The sequence below is a fragment of the Limanda limanda genome, chromosome 14 (genome assembly GCF_963576545.1).
Source record: "Limanda limanda chromosome 14, fLimLim1.1, whole genome shotgun sequence".
Taxonomy (NCBI): domain Eukaryota; kingdom Metazoa; phylum Chordata; class Actinopteri; order Pleuronectiformes; family Pleuronectidae; genus Limanda; species Limanda limanda.
Window position 1 is genome coordinate 23046149 of NC_083649.1, and position 21740 is coordinate 23067888.

The window sequence follows — 21740 nt, forward strand, 5'->3', positions numbered from 1 at the left end:
AGGGAGAAGACAAGCAAGTATTTTTAGAGGAGCACCCTTCCAGGTGAAGTGAACTTTGTCAGGTAGATCAAGTTTTTTGTTAAGAAAGCTCAGGAGTGGATGTTGAATGACTTCACCTCCAAACCGGTGAACAGCCTTGGTCATCAGCACGTTGACAGTCTTCCTTTCACCATTAATGATCTGTGGGTGACAGTAGCACCACGCTTGCCACTCATTGATGCAGAAGAATAGGATTTTCGTTGAGGGGTACTCTTGGTTGAGCTGCATCAATCCCCTCCTCATTGTAGCGGCAAATTGGTTGGCGTGCGAATGTCCCCGATCGTTGCCACTGGCATGGATCACCAAAATGTCTGGTGGACTCTGCATTGACAGCTCTCTGTAATAACAAAGGACACCACTCCACAGGAGGCCTCCTTTGACAAACTATTCCACTTTTGCATTGAGTCCAAAGTTCTCACTAAAACACTCACACATTGCTGTAGTTAATTAACAACTAAACCTTTTGCATGGTGTCGACTGTTTATTCTTCATAATTTACATTTTTTTCTGACTTAAGAGGAGAAAATAATTAAATCAAAAGTTACTTTTAAATAGAAGAGTTTCCATCTCCTCAGCTTGACCCTGACTACAGGTGGAGGATCCGCTGCAGAAGTGTGAGGAGTCTCAATATTTGTCATCTTTTCATTAGTGAATATCCTCATTCCCTTGGAGGTCATTGCTTGAGGTCTTTCCATGTGCTCAGCAATCACACAGACGGACCTTTTTATGCCTCCCCAGCGCAGCATCGGTATGGGCTCACAACATGGCCTCTGGTCAAGTCGGATCCTCTTCCTCTCTCTTCCAAAGCTTTCTTAAATTCATTAAATGAAGATATAAAAGAGATTGATAAAAAGTTTAAAACAGTAATTCTAGAAGCAGTCAATTTCTGGAAGTATAGGAAGAATCAAGAGAAAGATGGTTCCTTGGTGGACAGATGAGTGTGGCCAAGAAGTGAAAGAGAGGAGTGAAGCTCTTAGAAATTAAGTATAAGCCAGCGTAAACAAGTTAGGGAACTAGTGCAGAAAGCAGAAGGGCAAAGTTGGCAATCTTTTTTTTATTATAAAATAGGAAGATCAACAACTGTTGGAGATGTTTGGGGGATGATTAGGAGCTTAAGGGGAATCAGAAGGGAATGGCAGTATAGTACTGAAGATGCAGCAGTGTCTGAAGAAGAGAAAGCAGAGATTATAGATCATGCAACACAAACCTGACCAGGAATGGTTACACCTGAATGTCATGCAGCTGTTTCTTACGTTGTCTTTCCCTGTTGCTACAACCCAAACTGCCTGCTGTGAAAAACATGTGCACAGTTACACTAAAAATCCACCCTTCTCAGTCAGTGCATTACATGTGTTGATTCAATGGACACAGGGGGGCGACAGTGAGCTGTGTGAGATAATGCTAACGCCGGGTTTACACCGGGCGCTGAAGCGACGCGTAAGCGTCGCGTAAGCGCAGCGCCATGCCTTAAATAACAGCTGACTCCCATCGACTCTCATGTTAATCCCTTGTGCCGGTCGCACAGGACGCTGAAGTGCAGCGCTGCGCCAAATAGACTCGGCGTCGAGTCTATTTTTTGCGCTTGACGCGAGCGTATCGCTGCAGGAAACACACTGAAAAATGATTTTAAACGATATTGATGACATATTTCATATGATATAAATGATCAAATATGCATCCCATAGTTTGTATTCCCCTTCTGTTGTCCTGGAGTTTTAATTTTACCAATTTTACCGATCACATTATTAAATGTCCCCCTCTGCCCCCCCACTACAGCCACACAAGCAGTCATAAAGATAAAAAGAGAGAGGGGGGGGGGGCGGCGGGAGTGTGTGTGTGTCTACGTACTCTCCCCATAGGCTTGAGTGGAGAATACGTAATTTACCCTCGACACCCGACATTGAACGGAGCAAACAGCGGAGAAGTTCTTGAAGAAGGATGACATTAAATTAATAATTGATATGGAGAAGTACAGTGAGGTGTATGATCCTCGGCACGTGTTATATAAAGACAACATTAAAAAGGAAAAATGCTGGGACGCCGTTGCAGTTAATGACAAATATCAGCTGCATCTGTGATCACGGAGAGGAATCGCAGGATGACCGCCGCGGAGAAAAGCGTGTTTGTTGTGACCAGCCTGGCGCCTGCGCACTAGGGATCTACGCGGCGCTTACGCGAGGCTTCAGCGTCCTGGGTGTTCAGCCCAGCGCCGGCGCGCTAGTGCGCTGCGCTTACGCGACGCTTACGCGTCGCTTCAGCGCCCGGTGTAAACCCGGCGTAAGATTCCATTGCGTGATCTCTGAACGGCACGTGGCCTTGGATTAGATCCGGTAGTGAGATGTGTACAAATGTAAAATCGCGGAAGTGTAAAAGGAGTTTGTGAGAGACGAGAGCGCTAATATTAGACGCACTCGTGCATGTGTGCAGGAAACTATACTCCGCGGCAACGTGCGTGTGCGTGTGACTGCCACGGTGTCTCAGTGTCGTGTCACGGTCACGCGCTCAAAGGGCTGCAGACTCGTGAACGCGCCTCGTCCTCTCGCATGGACGGGAGCCGCAGCGGCAGCAGCAGACACGGGGACGCGGATGTAAAAGGTAACAGCAGCTCTCCTCCTGTGTCCTCCACACCGGGGACACCGCGGCATCAGGCGGCGACGAGCCCCGGGCAGCGTCGCTCTTTGACGGCGTGTTGTCTGCATGTAGGCCCGTAGGGAAGTTCACGTCCACGGGGCTCGCTCCTCAAACCGGCTCGCTAACAAGTAACCGGGGGAGTAGTGAGTTTGAGGCGGCGTGTTTCAGTGAATCCCTCAGTCTGCTGGGGGTTGGTGATGGGGACGCTGTGTCCAGCCACAGGCCTCTGGTCAGTGTCTGAGCTGCAGTGCTTATGTCGCCTGGAACATGTCAGTGTCCAAGCTAAAACAGCCCTCTGCAGAATCTCTACTGGGACCGGTTTACTCTCCAGTTTTTGAGGGCTGCTGACTGTACACCTCCAGACATCAGGCCCAGGTCAGCTCCTGAAGAAGCTTCGGTGTTTATACGACCAGTGGAGTTTTGGAAGAAGCTGGGGTCACAGTGCAGTATGTGTGAGGACTGGGTCAGCTGGTCATCACACAACATCACAACCACCAACACTTTAATATCTCTCTATAAACTTGTTGTTGTTGTTGTTGTTGTTGTTGTTGTAGTACGATCATGCATGCACAATTCATTATCACATTGACCGTTAGTATATTTATATATATATGCACTAAAAAAAGGTCACTTACTTATTTATACTATAAGTAAGTGACCTTTTTGTGGTGCTTCAGGAGCCTATCAGATTTCAGCTGGGGCCCCCAGAAGTTATTTGTATCTGACCTTTTGACCTAACAAAAGTAAAAACATATCTTGAATGACAATTTGCTTCTCTCTTAAGTCTAATTTATTTTTGTCTTTTATTTCCAGGCTGGTGTAGCTTTATTTGTCCTCGCTCCTGCACGTGGCAGCCTCACAGATAGACAGAGCAACCAGCCTGCAAGAAGAGGACTCCCAGGACTGTCTCCTCATGGAATATATTTAATCAGTGCCCCCCAGCCAATGCTACGCCTTGTTTCATATCTCCATTGTCCCAGTGCAAACACCTATTTGATAACGTCGTCCTGAGAGCGGTCTTGAGAACAGCGCTGCTCCACCCAGACGCTGCTGAAGAGAAGTCTGAGGACATAATTATTGTTTTTCCTCCTTGAAGTTTTCTTTGTTAGTTTTTTTTTGGATCAAGTGCCATCATGGGGGCCACCGGCTACGGCTACTATCGTGTAGTCATCTTCTCGTGCATGTTCATGGGCTACTCGCTGTACTTCTTCAACAGGAAGACCTTCTCCTTCGTCATGCCCTCTGTGATGGAGGAGATTGAACTGGACAAAGATGACTTGGGTAAGGAGGTAGAGCATTAGCTTTGCTTTCTGAGGCTATTGTGTGACCAAATCACTTTTCGGTGCCAGCCAGATACACACAATGCAAAATAATTACTATGAGTGGCAAACTGAAAACTACTGGATGCAGAGGTGACACTGCATCCAGTCATAAACCCTATTATTCATGGAGGTGCTATTTTTCAGCTAGACCCTCCACCTTCTGACTGCACATAAAATGTATAAATGTCTTATTCAGCACCTTGCTAATGCAAGTGTTCTCATGACTTCATTTGACTTCAATGAAGAGTTATCACGCTTTAAGAGAAAAAAAAAGAACAGTCAGGGGTATTAGATGGAATCCGCTCATGAGTAACAGCCATGCACCTCTGAGGCTGAGCACAGGGATGTTTGTTGCCAATGTCATCATATCTAATAGTGGAGCAAGGAACTGCTTCTAATACTACTGAAGATTAAGGTTTTATATAGTATAGACTCTCTTTTTGCACAAAAGTAACCCTCATGGTGTGTCTGCAGGTCTGATCACCAGCAGCCAGACATTGGCCTACGCCATCAGTAAGTTTATCAGCGGCGTGCTGTCTGATCAGATCAGCGCCCGCTGGCTGTTCTCCATCGGCCTCTTGCTGGTGGGGGGCATCAACATCGCCTTCTCCTGGTCCTCCACTGTATCAATGTTCTCACTACTCTGGTTCATCAACGGCCTGGGACAGGGCTGCGGCTGGCCCCCCTGTGGGAAAGTGCTGCGCAAGGTAATACCATCCTTCCTGTCACCTGATGTAAATCAACTTTAACTGTAACTATGTGCAGTGCGCGTTATGAACCTGCCTGTTTGCTTGGTTTTTGGTAATGCTGGTTGCAGCTGTCTTTCTGAAACTGTAAAAGTGACATGGGAGGGAGATTTTTCTCTCCACAATCAACAAAGTGTTTGCTTGTTGTCGTTTCTCTATCATTTTGAAGGTGTTCACCTTACTATATAAAGTGCCTTGAGGTAATATATGTTATGTTTTGGCCCTATGTAAATAACTATTGCTGGACGCAGGCCACAGAACCCTGATGTACAAAGTTTACAGGTTTATACAAAGTTTGGTAAAGCTTGACTCAGTACGCAGAACCCAGTTGCTGTTGTGGAAGCGCTGCTATCAACAAACTCACTTACTTTGATGAGTCTGAGCCAGTTTGTCCAATGTTTATTAATATTAAAAATATCACACCAAATCTGACAATGCACATCTTCGGGCCCTAAACAACACAAATGCCAAGTGTGAAGCTGACAGGAGGACTGGGTCTCGAGGTCAGATTTCCACATTCAGACAGATTTATGCAAGTCCCAGTGTTGACAGGCAGGTTGTTAACCCAGATTGTAGGCCTCCTGCTGCCAGATATAGTGTTTTTTTGCAGTCTGTAGTCTGAGAGAGAAAGTGGACCTGTCTGCTAGAAGGTGGAAATAGTTTGCCAGGTCAGGCAGCAGAAGATGTTAGCTGTGAGAGACATTCATGGTTTAAAGTAACATCAGCAGAGTTAATGTTGTGAAAAATGTAAAGATTTGGGGATTTCTTTGAATGTTTTCAACTTGAAACATCTGGGCATTGATTTCACGTTGCAGCGGAATTTATGCATTATAAGCAGGACTGTAAAAGTACATGTTGTTTAAGCAAAGCCTGTTGTAATCTGCCATCCAGTGCCTTGTGTCTCACAAGAAGCTGCCTTCAAATCAGCAGTGTTCAAAAGGTGGGGAATAAATAGGCTTTGGCATGTGCTCAGTGTGCGGTGGGGGATCAGATTACAGGAGAATGTATTTTTAGTAGTTCCTAAGTAGATCTTTCCAAAAGGAAAGAAAAAACTTTAACCAAAGGTGTTTTCCCTCTTCAGGGACAGGAAACATTTAATCTTTGAAGGCCAATTTATGCCTCTCCGTTTTTTCTATTACGGACAGATAAGACCGCCCTATCCGTCGTGAAACGTCCACTCCGAGGGCGTCGGACGAATTTTCGTACACGTCTGATTTTTCTAACTATCCGTCTTCATGTTGGAGACCCGACGGACCGCTCTTGGCTGTGATTGGTCCGCGAACAACATCATTTCCGTATGACGTCATTTCCGTATTTCCGGACCTCAAACTTCCTGTTTACATGTAGCAACAAACAAGAACACAACTATGATTCTACGATTAATGTGACGTGTGTGTTAAGCCAGCGGAGTTGTCCGGCTGACGGTGGCTCGTTAGAGCACTGAGGGCATGTGTGCACGGTCACATACGGTTATAACGAGCTTTCAAAACGGCGCTAGCAGGCTAGGCTAGCGGGCTAGGCTAGCCACCATGCTAACTGCGGTGGTAACAGTGCAAGAACCCGCCGTCACGACTTTAATTCCATTTCTATCATGACACTGTTTCTATAATACCGTCAGGTTAGAAGCAAACACTGGATAGTAGTAGTTAGTGTCGGGAGTCCCTGCTGACTGTGTGTGGAAGCTGGGGGGAGCTAGGTCCGTGTAGCTTCTAGCTACATGTAGCCTCAAGCAGATTCAAGCTGTGGAATCAGCAACACAGTTCGGAAACAAGACCGGAGAACCGCTGCGCTAAGAAACTATAACATCAGCATCTTGACCCGCTGGGTGTCACTTTATTTAGTTCTGTTAGTTGCCATGGTTCAGTGTGTGGGAGGCAAGCTAACATGTCAACAGAGACACGTGGACTTCTTCTTCCCAAATGGGGTAGGCTTCTCTGAGCTCGTCTTCCGTTGCGCCACCTATGGGTTTGGCGGTGAATTTTTTCCGGACGTAGACTGACGGAGAAGTAAAAATCAAAAAGACTCTTTGTCTCCCGCTGAGACCTCTCCGAGAAACGGACACGTAGTAGTATATAAGAGCCTTGAGCTTTAAGCACAGAGCTGCAGCTCCTGTTCCCCAACTGAGTTAACAGCTACACACTGTGGATCTAACTGTGCTCTCAGCCTGACTGGCGGCTTTAATTGTTTGCCCAGTGGATTGTCAAGTTGTAGCTCTGTTGCTTGTGCCGACTGGGTGAGGAATGTTTATTGTCGTCCTCAGCTGTTCGCATCATAACAGGGTGGAACATTAATTCTTAATGTTTATAATGTTGCTACTATTTTTTCCCTGAAATCTAAATTGTAAATAAATTGTGTGAACCAGAAAAGTGGAGCAGGAAATGAACCAATAATATGCACAACACATGATAGTGGTGAATGTGCATATGAGGGGGAAATAATTCAACTTTCTTTGACCTGTAGTGTAATATTGGAATTGTTGACTATTCTGTGCTCTCTCCTGTGCGTCTCCCTCCCATCAGTGGTTTGAACCCTCCCAGTTTGGAACATGGTGGTCGGTGCTGTCCTGCAGTATGAACCTGGCCGGGAGTCTGGGTCCAATCCTGGCCACGGTGCTCCTGCAGTACTACGACTGGAGGACCATCCTGACCATGTCAGGCATTTTATGTGCCTCCTTCTCCTTTGTTTGTCTGGTATTTATAAAGAATGAGCCAAAGGACGTGGGCCTTCCCAGCATCCAGCCCGCGGCCAAGAAGGGGGCAAAGGGAGGTAAGCAATGAAAAGTGGTGCCGGCTAAAAATTACTGCGAGTAGCTTCTTCCTCTGTAGTTGAAGATTGTTACCTCAAATCACCAGGAATTAATGATAATGTGTGAATATGTGCTATACAAATACAATTTGATTGATTGATCAATTAATTGATGTAGCTCGACTCACACATGAAGAACACATATGAAGAAGATTTTGTGCATCAGCTGCAAAGCCAATATTCTAATCCGTCAGTCTGAAAGAATATAGAAGAACTGCAGACTAGAAGTCATATAAACATTTTATTTGCAGTTTTATTTACACTTTGTTATTCCTCATACAACCACAATGATCACTGTTGTCACCATGGAAGTTATAATGATTACCCACATCAGACAGAGCTGCTCATCAGTAATGATCCTGAACCCAGCATCAAACATGTCCTCACACCTCCCACACACAGGCAGGGCAGTGCATCACAGTTTCATCAATAACAATTGATCAGCAATGTTCTTTTTGTTCTCTCTGGATTCTCTGTTATTTAGAAACATCATCGCTAAAGTACATTTCCAAAGAAAAACTGTTACATAGATTCATATATCATGACCACAAACCATACTGCAAATGTATATTTCTGCATCTAAAAATGTGCTTACAGTTGTTTTTGTTTTGTTGTTGCAAGTCTATGAGCATTATATCGACTTCAGTGTTTCCCATCAATTATCTAGACTGTGGCAGCCCACCATATAAGACCTCATTGGTCTTAAAATGTATATATTTTCTGATGTAGGCCTTTAATGACTGAGCTGATGTACTACAACCTCAACAGTCTGATTCCTATATCCCCAAATGCCTACAGGACACACTTCATAGATATAGTACATATACTGATTTGGGTGGGACTTGCCTACTCATGTGACTGCAATACATTCTGCTGAATGTATATCGAACAATAATCTCTTTTGAACATGTGGATTTACCACTTGTGTCTGTACTTTCTTCAACAGGCAACAGCGAAAGCACCCTGAGGGAATTCCTCCTCTCCCCCTTCCTGTGGGTGTTGTCTCTGGGCTACTTGGTGGTGTTTGGGGTGAAGACAGCTGCCACCGACTGGGGACAGCTATTCCTCATGCAGGAGAAAGGCCAAACCGCTCTTATGGGTACATGGTTTGCTCACATTGGTTTTCATTTATTCTGACTGGATAAGGGTATTGACCTTGTCCGTGCTGCTTTACAGGCAGCACCTACATGAGTGCCTTGGAGGTGGGAGGATTTGTGGGCAGTCTCGCATCAGGCCTCATCTCAGACAGAGCAGTGGCTCGGGTGAGTAACGGTTATAGATCGAATCAAAGATTTTATCGATCAATTCTTTATCTTTGCTATAAATATGCCCGTGTTTGATTTTTCTCCAGAAAGGTTTGGGCACCCATGGAAACCCCCGACATGGCCTGCTCATCGTCATGATGGCTGGTATGTCCGTGTCCATGTTCCTCTTCAGAGTCACCATCACAACTGAAATCCCAGAGGTATTTCACCCTCCTATTCTCGACAATCATTGTGTACAATATTTCCATGACTCTAAGAGTTTATTTTCTTTGCTCAGGAGGCTCCTCTTTGGGCTCAAGTCATTCATCCCCTGTCCGTCCTCATCGGGGTGACAGAAAAAGAGGTATGATAAATAATTCTTACATTCATGGAGTAAATGCAGAAAACAGCACAGTTTATACATTTTTTCTCATTTACAGATCTGGATCCTCTTCCTTGGTGCTTTGTTTGGATTTTCTTCTTACGGACCAATTGCCTTGTTTGGGGTGATAGCCAGTGAAAGTGCTCCTTCAAACTTCTGTGGAACCTCTCATGCTGTCGTGGCCCTGATGGCGAATGGTAAGCTGCCGGTTCATGTTACCAACAGTATTATTTAACGGTGCCCTGTGTAGTTTGTAACAACAAGGGGGCCACTTCTAAAACACAAGTGAAGTACCCGTTCTAGACACGCCTGTTTGGAATGGCCTGTGGTGACATTGGTTGCGTCTTTCTTTCTGAAACTGTAAAAGTCATCTGCAGTGATTGCACTGCTGCACTTAAAGAAAGGGTGCAAGACTCAGTCCACAGAACTGAAGCCACCGCTGCTGCACAAAGAGCTGATCACCCGTTTACTTAAGGTTCTGTGAACCTCGACCAAGAGCACATTGAAAACGTCACATGTTTAAATCATACCAAAGTCGACACTTGGGCTCTTAACAATCCACATACTAAGTGTGAAGCTGGTGTGAAGAAGGGTTCTTGAGATTTGCATTCCACATACAGACATGCAGAGATTTCTGGTAGAAGTATGTTTGCCCCATAGCTCCATTGGTTGGCCAAAGTCCTCATAGTGTCTTAAATTTGATGTTCCAGCATTGCATATAATCCATTTTCCTTGTGTTGCAGTGGGCGCTTTTATGGCGGGGCTTCCCTTCAGCACTATTGCCAAACAGCACAGCTGGGACATGGCCTTCTGGGTAGCCGAGGTGACAATGGGAATCGCAACCATCGCTTTCTTCCTTGTACGTAACATGCGCACCAAAATGGGAAAGATCGTGGAGAAAATGGACTAAAATACCTGCCTGAAATGAGCCACCTGTCAATGTGCTTTGGTGTGAATATAGACAGACTGAGATTATGCACTGTTGAGTGCTCTTTATACAGAATACTGCACATTACTACATCTCCTATCTGACCAATAAGTGTACATTCTCAGGGTGGGTGGAGCTTGTCAAATCCCTTCTAATTCACAATCAGGCTCCTTTCTTAACACACAACTACAGAAGATCATTATTGTGAATCACATGCTTACATTTTAGTGCTTCCACATGATCTAGAAGCCATTTTTCATGAACTGTAGAGATATTTCAAAGTTGCTTTATGACATCTGTGTGCTAAAGAGAACAAGAACAAGTCTTTAAATGTTTGGGTGGATTCAGTGGAGATAAAGTGAATGTGTGCCCCTCACTGCATACCCTGCCTTCAGTGGAGGTATTTAACTTATTGAATGTTTACCGATGGTTCTGTATATTATAGACTTCTATTTGCACAAATGTAGCATGTATCATGGTCATCGATCATTTTACTAATACCTCAAGTATTTGTAGAATGTAATAGGTTAATTGTGTCACTGAAATTAGGTAACTAGAGATCATGGGATTTTTATATTTATTCTACAGAAAAAAACTGCAATATTCTGAGGCCATGTCAGTTGTGTACTGCACTTACAACTTATAAACTGACAACTTTCTCATGTCTTCAATCTGAGTCAACTGTGTCATCTCTGATAACAATTGTGGTCAAAAAACAGCCACTCGAATAAATCTATATCTTACGGAATTTTTACAAGGGACTTGGAATTCCAAAAGAAGTCTAATAATAAATAATAAATTGAATTAAACTATATATTGTCAGTTGTTCATCTTGTCACTACTGTGAGGTTACTTCCTTCTTTGTTGTACTACACTTTTTGTGTCCCTATTCCTCCAACTTCTGCAAGGAAATGCCGTTGAACACACTTAGATGAAGTCTATAGTATAGTTGTATTAAAAATAATTTAACTATTAGACAATTTCTGAAAAAAATTATAGGATGGGTTTAAGTTTGCATGTCATTTGTAGAACATGGAAAACTTAATAAGGCTTGGCAGTTTTTCTTAGTTTGTTTCCTTGGTTGCTAAAGCACTTTTGTCCACTATAACATTACATTTATTTCACACATGACACATTAAACAAGAAAATCCAAAATACTCAATTGGTCAATGAACACAAAATGCAGATATGAACCCCATTGAGCATTATTGTGATATGTATGCACCATTTGTTACATCATTACACTATGTGTCAAACAAGGCAAACACCCACATCTCAATATGAATCCTATTATTTTTTTTGGATATGATTTAGATGATTTAAACTCTGCGCCTGCACTTTTTACACTTATTTGAGATTCTCTGTTGAAATATAGTTAAAAAAGAGATATTTTGGATGTTAAATATGGTACAGCATTCTGCATTCATATTTATGTACTGGCCTTTGGTTTCATTTCACCATGCTGTCAAGAGAAATTCAAGTAATGCCTATGAAAACATTTAGAAATGTCATTAACAGATGTTAGTCTGAGGCTTAACAAGGTCTGACATCCTCTAATGTTAACCCTCCACTAAGGGAGGGGAGAAACTTCCCCAAAAACTTTTAACAGGGATAGAAATTACGCAGAAATGTCAGTGTCACAAGTAAGGGATCCCTCTCAGCTCAATAGATGCCACGTATAGCAGAGCACATCAACATAGAACCTATATTTACAACATTCATGACAAAAAGGTTGACTTGGTGGTAAATTAGTTAACTTTGAACCTCTTGAAGTATAAGGGCTACTGTAAGTTGTTCAACTGAATTGAAGACTGACACTTAGATTTAAAAGTGTAGTCATTGGACATTTGGTCTCATGAGTATTTCGGCGAGAACTTTGGACTCAAGTGGAGGGGCTTGATGCTCCATGAAGAGTTCCCCTCAATGAACGGTCACCTAAAGATCATCAACGGTGACGGGGGAGTATCAACGTGCTTGTGACCAATGCTGTTAACTAGAGGTGAAGTCATTCAACATCCTCTTTTTAACATACATTGAACTTTGTGCAGTGGAGTAGGCACAACTCCTGTCACTGTCATGCTCATCGGACAGGCTGAGGAGGTCTTTCGTCCCCAGGGCCATTCAGCTTTGTAACACCACGCTGAGGGGGGGGGGGATCTTCTCTGCATGAGCCTACCTCAGTCTGCCCTCGCCCTCCCCTCTACTCTTCTCATCTCATTATTATATACCAACCAACTGTTCATCCCTTTAATGGCTATACTAGCCCCATGCACGGACTTTACCACCACATATTCTTATATATTTATATATGTATATATTTTTGTTGTTTTATATATATATATATATATATATTTTATTGTACTTTCCACTCCAGCAGCACAAGAACACTTCCCTACTGGACACTGACACTATCACATCATTGCATTCCATTCCTGTATCTGTAAATATGTTCTCCGTATGTGATTTTTGTATGTATGTCAGGGTTGTGTTTAAGTGTTAACTGTATAAGCTACTGGATGATCTGAATTTCCCTCGGGATTAATAAAGTATCCATCTATCTATCTATCTATCTAACCTCAGTTAGTTAGATATAGAAGTTCACTTCACCCAGGAAGGAAACCGTCTGTTTCTGTCAGTGATGCAAATATTCCTGAAGAAGATGCTCCTCTAAAAAGACCCTTGCCTTATCCCTGTGAGAAGGTTGTCGAATGTAAATTGATGTAAATACAACAAACTTCCTGATCAGTCAGGAAGCAGTGAACTGATAACACTTTGTCAGGGTCCTTATGTTTATATGACTTGTAACCTGGTTCACAGGATGTTGATGACTGCATATGTGCTTCACACCGTGATGATGATGTCAGAGGAAAATGGCCAGCATGTAAAAATGGTCAATTGTTTTTAATTATTTAATCATGTGAAATGGTAATGATAAATGCTAAATGGACTGTATTTATGGACTGCAACAATTAAGCACTTTTACAGCGTTCTAAAAAATAACAATACAAGTCACATTTACACACACTCAAGTCAACCATGCAATGCTTTTTCAATCACACACCACTCTCGACACAGCCGTCAGGGGCCATTTGGGGTTCAGTACCTTGCCCAAGGACACTTCAGAATGTAGGTTCACTTCACATAGACTAACACAATTACAATATTGATGAGAAAAGACATTGTCTTCCATAAAATGAGAGGTTTATCAATGTTTGAAGTATTTACACAAAAGAAATGTAATGACAATTGGAATGATAGCGTGTTTTTGCTTATAATGGAAGTATATGTGAGAAGACTTGTATATCGAAACAATGTCTAAGATATTACAGATCAGCTGGGTAGAGGTGGAGCAGAACCTGCGTTTGATTCTATCTCAGGGAATTGTATAGAACAAGGTCATCATGTATTATTATAATTAATATTATGTGAATAGTCAAAGCCCTAGCTGTAAATGAATGCAGTGGTGTAAAGATTGAGCAGGAATAAACTAAGATAAAGCATAAAAGGGAATGAAGAGCATCATTAAATTACTCTTGGGTACAGTGGGCTGCTTGATTGACTATTCACATCACAGCAGGCAAGTTTACAGAAATGTGGACCTTCATTAGAGGACATATGTATTTACCCTGGAATTCTCATTTGTCACATGAAACTAGCTCAGAGACAGGAGTGTGCATGCCTCCATTAAGGGCAAAGTCAATGCTCATAAACGGTTTAAAGTTCCATGTAAAACACTGTAAGTTTTAATATGTAACCATGGGGATTTACACAGTGACTAATGCGACACATTTAGACAGGGCGGGGTTTGTGCTGTGTACTGGGGAATAGATTTGACCAAAGCTGCTCAGGTGAATCTCCATTGTACCTTTCTCTTCGCTTGTCCTCTCGTCCAATCACAGCTCGTGTAGGTAGGAAGTGGAGCTGCGAGTGCGGAAGAGAACGTGCTGCCGACCGGAAGTGCATCAAGGACGTACGTCGTCATCAGTTTGTTTACTAACAAGAAGCAACATGCAATTCAGTGAGAAGGGATGAGAATGTGTCCCGATGGGAAAAGACAACACAAAAATAACAGCTGTTAAACCTGCGGATCTGTGTGAAGCTGTCCATGGTGCTGAAGAGAGCCTCGTCTGTTTAATGGGACGTACAGACATTGTGATCACGTCCTCTTAGAGTTATCTTCACAGATCTAAAAGTAGGCTATTTAACAGAGGGTTTACTGTTTTGGTTTCTATTTTTGTAATTAACATGTTAAATTAAATCTTACCTCTATAAAGTGTGAAAAAACGAATTAAGATTAGGGTTATATATTTATAGTTGTAGCACTGTATATTTGATGCATACGTCCTGAGTCTCATTGCACTACTTTGCTGTAAGCTTTTAATGTGTACTAGTGTATCTGACTTGCTTTCATAGCCTCATCAGCTAAATTTATTGTTAGCCATTTGAATTTTAAAGGGAATTTTAAATGGAACCCTCAGTCTTGTATTAGAAACCCAATTCAGAGTGAAACAGCGTAACAACTACCAACCGAGTTTTATTGGTTTGTTGATAACAATCATTACACAGGTACATCTATAAACAGATAAAAAGAAACTGCACACTTGTACTTGATACAGATACCTAAAACCCACATGAATATTGCTACTGCTGGTATGCATTTTGACATCTCAAATAAATGTACAGTTTGACTGTTGGCCTAAAAATCCAGTCTCAGTGTTTTTTTTTATGGTTACACATCTCATTAGCTTGGCTAAGAAAAAAAATTCCATTTTTACCATCCTTACAATGTACCATTACACACTGCGTATAGAAAGATCGAAAACCCTTTTCACAGCAGCTATACAAATTTATTGCGATGCTATCACAGGACAGAGACACAACCAATACACGCGATGCAGTTCTGATAAGGAGAGCTCCAGTACTAGGAATTTTAGGTTTATTGATCAGGTTCGTTAAGAAAAACTGCATGTTTACAAGGGTTAACATATAGGAACAAAGCTTACAAACATTCTAAAACACTGTTCTTCATTATAAACAATAAAACAAGTTGCCCTGTGACTTTGTCCGTCCCCACCCCAGCACAGATTACATACGCTGTCCCTTATAAAGCATATGGAATGTAATCCACGCAGGCAAGCTCTTCTGGTTGTTGCCCCTGCTCCTGGTGAACGCCGTGCTTGCGTGTTGACATGGTAACATGTCCCGCACCCTCCCTTCCTTCACATTTAAAACTGAAATGAAATCCACTGACAGCAACAACATGACCGCAATATTCATGGCGATGCAAAATTGTGGGATGTGATGAAATTCCCGTCTCCAAATTGACTTTTTTTCCATTTAAAAAAAAGTGTTCTCTACAATCAAACTACTAAAAAACCTGTATTTAGAAAATAGTTGATAAAAATATTCCCCTGAATTGTACAAGAAAAGAGGTACAGGGAGCACTGGTAAAAGACGTGATTTGAGAAATGTTATTCTGCCTCTTTTTTTTCTTCAGCTGCGTCTGTAGCTGGTGCCTGTAAGACAAAAAGTTAACAGTGTCCAATTTACATCACCATAGATATAAACTTTATGATGCACAGTTATATTCGACAATATAGCACTTGCCTCTTCCTCAGCTTTGGCTTCGCCATTCTCAGCAGGGGCTTCGGGTGCTTTCTCCTCAGGCTTGGCCTTCTCCACTTCCTTGGTTTTCTTAGGCTTAGCAGGTGCCTTCTGCAAACAATTTTTTTGAACGTTTATTAGAATGAGCAATCCAGAATGTTAGAAATGAGTCCATTCAGAAGTAATCAGAGCGAGATCCCACCTTTGGCTTCGCTTTGGGCTCTGCCTTCGCAGATGCAGGTGCCTGCTGGAAAGAATAACGTGTAAGTATTACGACACTCTGAAAACACTTTTTTTTTATTATAGAGCAGGTCTCTTTTATATGTACTTACATCACTCAACCTGAGCGATCTCCTTTTGGGCTGCAGAAGGAGACAACAGATAACAGAGAGATTAATTCTAACATTCAGCATCCGCCAACAGCTGACTAATGGGGCGTTGCTGACCCCTGGTGGCTGCACAGACATTATATTGACGGTGAATAAAATAATATGAAAGAAATGTGTGTTGTTGTGTGTATTACTTACCAGTGAATCAGCTGCAGCTGTCTGTTTGGAGAAAAAAAGAGAAAATTTAGGTTGGGGATTTAATTGGTTGGGGGTGGGGCATTGGCTTCAAGGGATCGTTATGTAATTCAAAAGTGGGCGTTCCCTCCTGAAAATAAGCCTATGGTCGCACATTCGGATTCAGACATGTATGTTGTTAAATCTCATGCAAAGGAGCTTATCTGCATAAAAACTATTGTATGTGTATGGAGGAGTCCATGATCCCTGTACATCAACGTGCAGAGCACATGGACATTTTAGTTTAACTCTAGTCTGATATACCAGGTTACTGTAGTTTGAACGGCAGCGTGTGGCTGCTGTAAATCCCTACAGTAACACTCCGCTGGAGGAGGAGGAGGGGGCGGACTCCGCCTCCTCACGACACATCCATTCATTGGTATTAAATGGGGAGAAAACCGAGCTGTGCAGAGAGCGTTCCCGCCATTAGTTTGAACACCAGTGTCGGTGTGGCGGCAGCAGAATCTACCAGGGCCCCCAGCAACAGGAGCTGCGCTGACGGAGGCCATTGCATAACCCGACAGTACACACTGAGAGGCAGGGGGCAGCTGACACGACGAAGACGGCACAGGCGACGGAAGCCGCGTAGTAACAAACAAAAGCACATATGCACGATAGGTCAGCGAAGCACAGGCGTTAATAGCGTCGTGTTAAATGTGGCTTAGCTGCACACGAGAGACATAAACAGGACTTGGCGCGAACACACGAATTACTCCAACTTTGACCGAATAAACCCGCCGTTACTTCGTTTCCCTCCATTTTCGCTGAGAGAAACTTCCAGCCTCCAGCGTGACGGCTCCCCCGGTCGAAGGCGATCGATTCGCCGCCAACTTTCCCAGCGGAGCGGCGACCCCTCCGCCGCGAGCAGCGACCCCCGCTTTGTCCCGCGAGCAGACGTGTACACAAACCCGCGTGCAGCCGTGCACCTCGCCGAGGGCAAAATCCCACAATGTCAATCACTGCACACGAGATCAGACCGAGAACGGGTTTGCAGAGGAAATCGAACCCGATTCGCGCTAAACTGAGCCGCGCCGCGCTCCACTGTTGATAAACACCAGCGACACAAAACCGACCAATGTCTCCACATCTCCACAACTGGGATCGCGACGAGAGCACTGCTGCACTTGTGTAGCTAAACACTGTATTGCTGAATGCATGAAAGATATATCGGTGTACTCACTTTGCTTCTTTTAGGCATGGTTGGTTAGTGTGAGGTGTGTTTAACAGCTTACGGACCGGAACACACAGCGCTATATTCTGGATAAAGCTGTGCCAGTGCAATCTAACCCAGCGCTGAGACTTAATGTTCCATTGGAAGAGAAACTAGCTCAAACCGGATTGGATTCTCCCTCCCCATTCAAACCGTTATCCTTCCTCGGTGACTGACGGCGCTCCGCCCCGCCCCCGCGGCACGCTGATTGGAGGAGGCGCTGGTCAGCGAGACGATTTCGAATCCAGCCCCCCCTGTCCGTGTGGCCGCGTCACACGTCACTCAACGGACGTGGCGAGCCATTTGTCTCCGAGCAGCCATCTGGTGCAACGAGGCGAGCTCGTCATGGAGTCATCCCGCTCTCACCTCCCTCGTTAATGCTTTTATTTCCCTTTTATAAAGTGTCGCACAGTGACTGTAACTAGCGCTGCTTCGGCTGTGCGTTAGAAACAAAGCCGCTGTGCGTCCTCAGCGCGGCAGAGAAAGGGAAACATGGCGTGTGTGTGTCCGGGGAGGATTCAGAGAGAGAGAGAGAGAGAGAGAGAGAGAGAGGGGTGTGTTCTGCAGCCCAGCTCTATTGTAGTTCAGCTCGGGAAAATGGCGACAGGATACTTGTGGTTGCAGCGCTGAGCTTGTGTCTGTGTCTCTCTTGTGCAACCTCAGCTCCGGTGTGGTCACCGTCCGCTTTGCGCCATTTGTGAGTGCAGCGCGAAGCACGAGTGCAATGGAGGGATCTGCTGCAGCTTCGTGCTCAAAGACATTTCAATCATTTCCCCTGACACAGTCAGCGGTCCACTTAGCCCTCCTCTGTCGTTAGCCATGAGTTAAACTGAGCATATTGTGTTTGTTTGAGAATAGATTTCTGTTTCTATGAAAGACTTTTCAACAAGAAGTGCTGCACGACCAGAAAACGACCCCACAGTATATCCTGCACGTGGATGAAAACATAGCATATGCTGCATGATATAAACATACGTGTAACTGACACACACCTATAGAGGAAACCGAGTTGAATGACTGCTGCAACATTTGTGACAACATACTGTTAATTTTGCAAGAAGACGAGAATGAAAGTTGTGAGCACGTTTTGTATTGGGATGAAACCAGAGAAGCGAGCCAAGTCAACTCTGTTTGACTGTGTATGAAATGTGAATGCAGGGTTTAAGAAAGGTTTAAATGATCATTGCTTTTTTTTTAGGCATGAGACATTTTAGTAATGGAGATGTTTTTTTTTTCTCATTTTAGAAAATATTCCTGTAAAGAAACTGAACAGAAACAGTTCATATGACTTTCATTCACCACAGACTGGTCGATATATTGTCAAATCAAGTATTTTATGTAATTCTTCTTTAAATAATTTATAATATTTGATCTTTTAATGCAGCGTATCCCTATATATTGAGGCGTTAGGTCTGTTTCTTTGTAGGCATCTATGAGCCGCTCTGCTGCTGCTAGAACTTGCATCTTCTTTATCTGGTGTGAACAGCATTACACAAACAGACCTGACTTCACAGTGCAGTGGTATTTCCTGCAGGGTTGCATTCAACAGCCGTCTGCGAACACACCAAATTTGATTATGTTTGGGGAACTCTCCAAACCCATGTCGGACCTGTCTGTGACACATGGCTGCTAACAAATGTTGGAAGACATGGAGATCTGATCTTTTGACTTCTGAGGCTGTTCTTCTTGGCCTAGGTGTCAAAAGTACTGGGGTAGTTTCTTAGAAGATTAAGGTGGACATTGAATATTCTGCTGATTCATCTTTTCAAATAAATTGCAGCATATTTGTTGTTGTAACACAAGACTTTCAAATGTTAAAGTGGTAGTGAGTCCAAGTTGCAGTGAAAGATCATAGAAGTGCTCATACATTGTTGCTGTATTATTCATGCTAATGCCCGTCTGAGTTTCTAATTTATTTTTCTGTGTGGCCACAGCAGCAACATAACACACTATTTCAGGAGTAATACCAAAAATCTCAGATGAAAATGAAGGTAAAAACTGTAGGACCCAGACTGCACGTTACATTAGCCAATAAATACAGTATATAGATACTTATATTTCCTAAAAGTGGGCTGCAAGTTTATAGCGGAGACAATCTGTCCCTCCCCCCGTGTGACACCCTGTAGATTCACCCACTCTGTCCAAATAAAAGCTTTCTTCCTGATGCCTGTGGGCAGAGAGGTGTTAACAATTAGACCAAGTCTATGCTGATGCTTTCTTGCATTATTATGGTAATGACAACAGAACTTTACTTCACCCCACTGCCCCATTCATCAACAAAGGGACAGGGGGGTGCGATGCATAAATTAGGTACCTGTACCGCTTGTGGCCACTTAGAACAACCATCTCTATAGAAGCGTCAACAGTTTGCAACTGAATCACACTCTGTAGTAAATGTAACCAGTTCTACACTATTGTTCTCGTTGTATTTGCTCCTCAGCTCAGAAGAGTATTTACATACATAGGTTCTAGTTTAGAGCTGCAGGGGAAATACAGAGCTGGAGTCCCGTCCTTCTCATTTTTACATGATCTAGAAACATGTCCGAACCTCTATGAATTAACATGACCTTTCCTTCACAGCACAAATGTGGTTTGTGATGCAGATTTAGATACAGGCCCTGGTATATTGTATATTGTATGACATGAGGGCTGCTTTCTGATACATATTTGTTACAATCAAGATGGGCCTTTGTATTCAATTCACAAGGCAGTATTACTGTATCCTATACTGTATTTAAGTATTATGTGAGTATCTTTTATGGTTTTTGCAAGTGCTTTGTCAGTGCTGTGTCCAGCATAACAGATTTAAACATGTGGTTATAATAATAATTCAACAATAATGTGTGGTGCTAAAAAAGTGACTAAGAAGAATAAGTGAATACAAGTTAAACGGAAGAAGGACTATAGCTTTATTAAAACAAATATGTTCTCATAGGAGTGATCATAGTTAATAAACTCTTACAACATCATTTTACTATTATTACTTAATACTTACAAGGACATTACAATGTATTGTAAACCATTGGCCCTTTTTTTTTACTACTCATGAAAAAGTGTTACCTGTAGTATGTAGAAACACTTAAAACTGATGCAATCTTATATATTAAACTACTCAAAAGCATGTAAAAGTACTTTGACTTATAAGTAAAGTAAGTCTGATTATTTCCTCCACCGCTGGTTATATAGTACTGTACAATGAGCCATAGCTTTTCTTTTATTAACAGAAGTAAATCTGGATTGTAACACAGTAGCAACATAGTGATCTGCTTTGGGCTCAAATCTGGAGATTTTTTATGGCTCACTGTGTTTTTCCTATACGGCTAGAATATTCCTTAATGAAAGCACACTGTGAAGGGAGGTTGCTTAGATAAACACATGATGTACTGAAGCAAGAACATCAAAAATCTGCTGTATTACATGATCATGTGGGGGTTCTTCCACCTCTGAACTGAGACGCATGCTATCATGCTAAACTGTGGCGTGACTATATCTCTACGTAAAGATGTATGTATATGACAGAGGCGGGCTTAAAACGAGGGAATGGCAGGAGGAGGGTAACAGCCATTAAGTAGGTGTCAAATAACAATGCAGTTGTTGTGTTAAGCATGGAGGAGCCTTTCCATCCCAGCTGCTGCCTGTTTCTGCCGTTCCCTCCATTTTTTACTCGTCCTCCCGCATGAGTTGTCACAGTGCAGAGAGAGGACTGTTGCTCCACCTAGAAAAGACTGATTCATCCCACATGAAGAGGTAGTATTGCAAAGTGGCCTAGTGATTACTTAAAAGAAAGAATAAAAAGAGCACTGAGCTGTCTCAGAGGTAACTGGACATGGACACTGGTATAATCCCAAAGGGGAGGTTGACAGGATGAGGGTAAAGGTGACCTCATGTAAAGCCTCTTTGACGGACAGCTACTTGTTTATCTACAGTGTCTCCACATTCACACACACACACACACACACACACACACTCAAACACACACACATTAACACACACACACATACACTGGCCACTTGTTGCTGGTTTTACGTCTTGTGGACCAGGAACAGGTGAGGCTGAGCAACTGTGGTGTGCAGAGCCACACTTGTATTTCACCACAGTGTATTTCCCAATCAGTTGTCGGAGAGGTCACAGAGATGACTGTGAATGGATCAGCTGCACGTAAGAAAAGCTGAGTCTCTCTCTCTCTCTCTCTCTCTCTCTCTCTCTCTCTCTCTCTCTCTCTCTCTCTCTCTCTCTCTCTCTCTCTCTCTCTCTCTCTCCTCTCGC

At 43.1% G+C, this 21740-nt stretch overlaps 2 protein-coding genes across 4 annotated transcripts; one reads left to right on the top strand and one right to left on the bottom strand.

The window, feature by feature from the left end:
- The first annotated feature begins 3803 nt into the window (after window positions 1-3803).
- Window positions 3804-10195, top strand: slc37a4b (solute carrier family 37 member 4b). 2 transcript variants are annotated; one of them, XM_061086337.1, is made up of 9 exons: window positions 3804-3951; window positions 4467-4699; window positions 7258-7504; window positions 8490-8642; window positions 8720-8805; window positions 8895-9008; window positions 9086-9151; window positions 9228-9366; window positions 9913-10195. In XM_061086337.1, the coding sequence occupies exons 1-9, from the start codon at window positions 3804-3806 to the stop codon at window positions 10077-10079; spliced, it is 1353 nt and encodes a 450-aa protein (XP_060942320.1). In that variant the 3' UTR covers window positions 10080-10195. The 2 variants fall into 2 exon arrangements, with proteins under 2 accessions (XP_060942320.1, XP_060942321.1); XM_061086338.1 differs by lacking the exon at window positions 9086-9151.
- A 4416-nt stretch (window positions 10196-14611) lies between these two features.
- On the bottom strand, window positions 14612-17645 carry hmgn1b (high mobility group nucleosome binding domain 1b). 2 transcript variants are annotated; one of them, XM_061085472.1, is made up of 6 exons: window positions 17445-17645; window positions 16229-16249; window positions 16034-16063; window positions 15904-15948; window positions 15705-15812; window positions 14612-15613 (listed from the first exon to the last, which is right to left on the bottom strand). In XM_061085472.1, the coding sequence occupies exons 1-6, from the start codon at window positions 17460-17462 to the stop codon at window positions 15569-15571; spliced, it is 267 nt and encodes an 88-aa protein (XP_060941455.1). In that variant the 5' UTR covers window positions 17463-17645; the 3' UTR covers window positions 14612-15568. The 2 variants fall into 2 exon arrangements, with proteins under 2 accessions (XP_060941455.1, XP_060941457.1); XM_061085474.1 differs by having other exon boundaries at window positions 15904-15945; window positions 17445-17644.
- Window positions 17646-21740: the final 4095 nt, after the last annotated feature.

Coding starts and splice junctions, on each gene's coding strand:
- slc37a4b (XM_061086337.1), top strand. CDS start 3,804: ATGGGGGCCACCGGCTACGGCTACTATCGTGTAGTCATCTTCTCGTGC. Junction 4,700..7,257: donor GTGGGAAAGTGCTGCGCAAG/GTAATACCATCC, acceptor CCCTCCCATCAG/TGGTTTGAACCCTCCCAGTT. Junction 9,152..9,227: donor TCGGGGTGACAGAAAAAGAG/GTATGATAAATA, acceptor TCTCATTTACAG/ATCTGGATCCTCTTCCTTGG.
- hmgn1b (XM_061085472.1), bottom strand. Junction 15,813..15,903: donor AGCCCAAAGCGAAGCCAAAG/GTGGGATCTCGC, acceptor AATTGTTTGCAG/AAGGCACCTGCTAAGCCTAA. Junction 15,614..15,704: donor AAGCCAAAGCTGAGGAAGAG/GCAAGTGCTATA, acceptor TTTGTCTTACAG/GCACCAGCTACAGACGCAGC.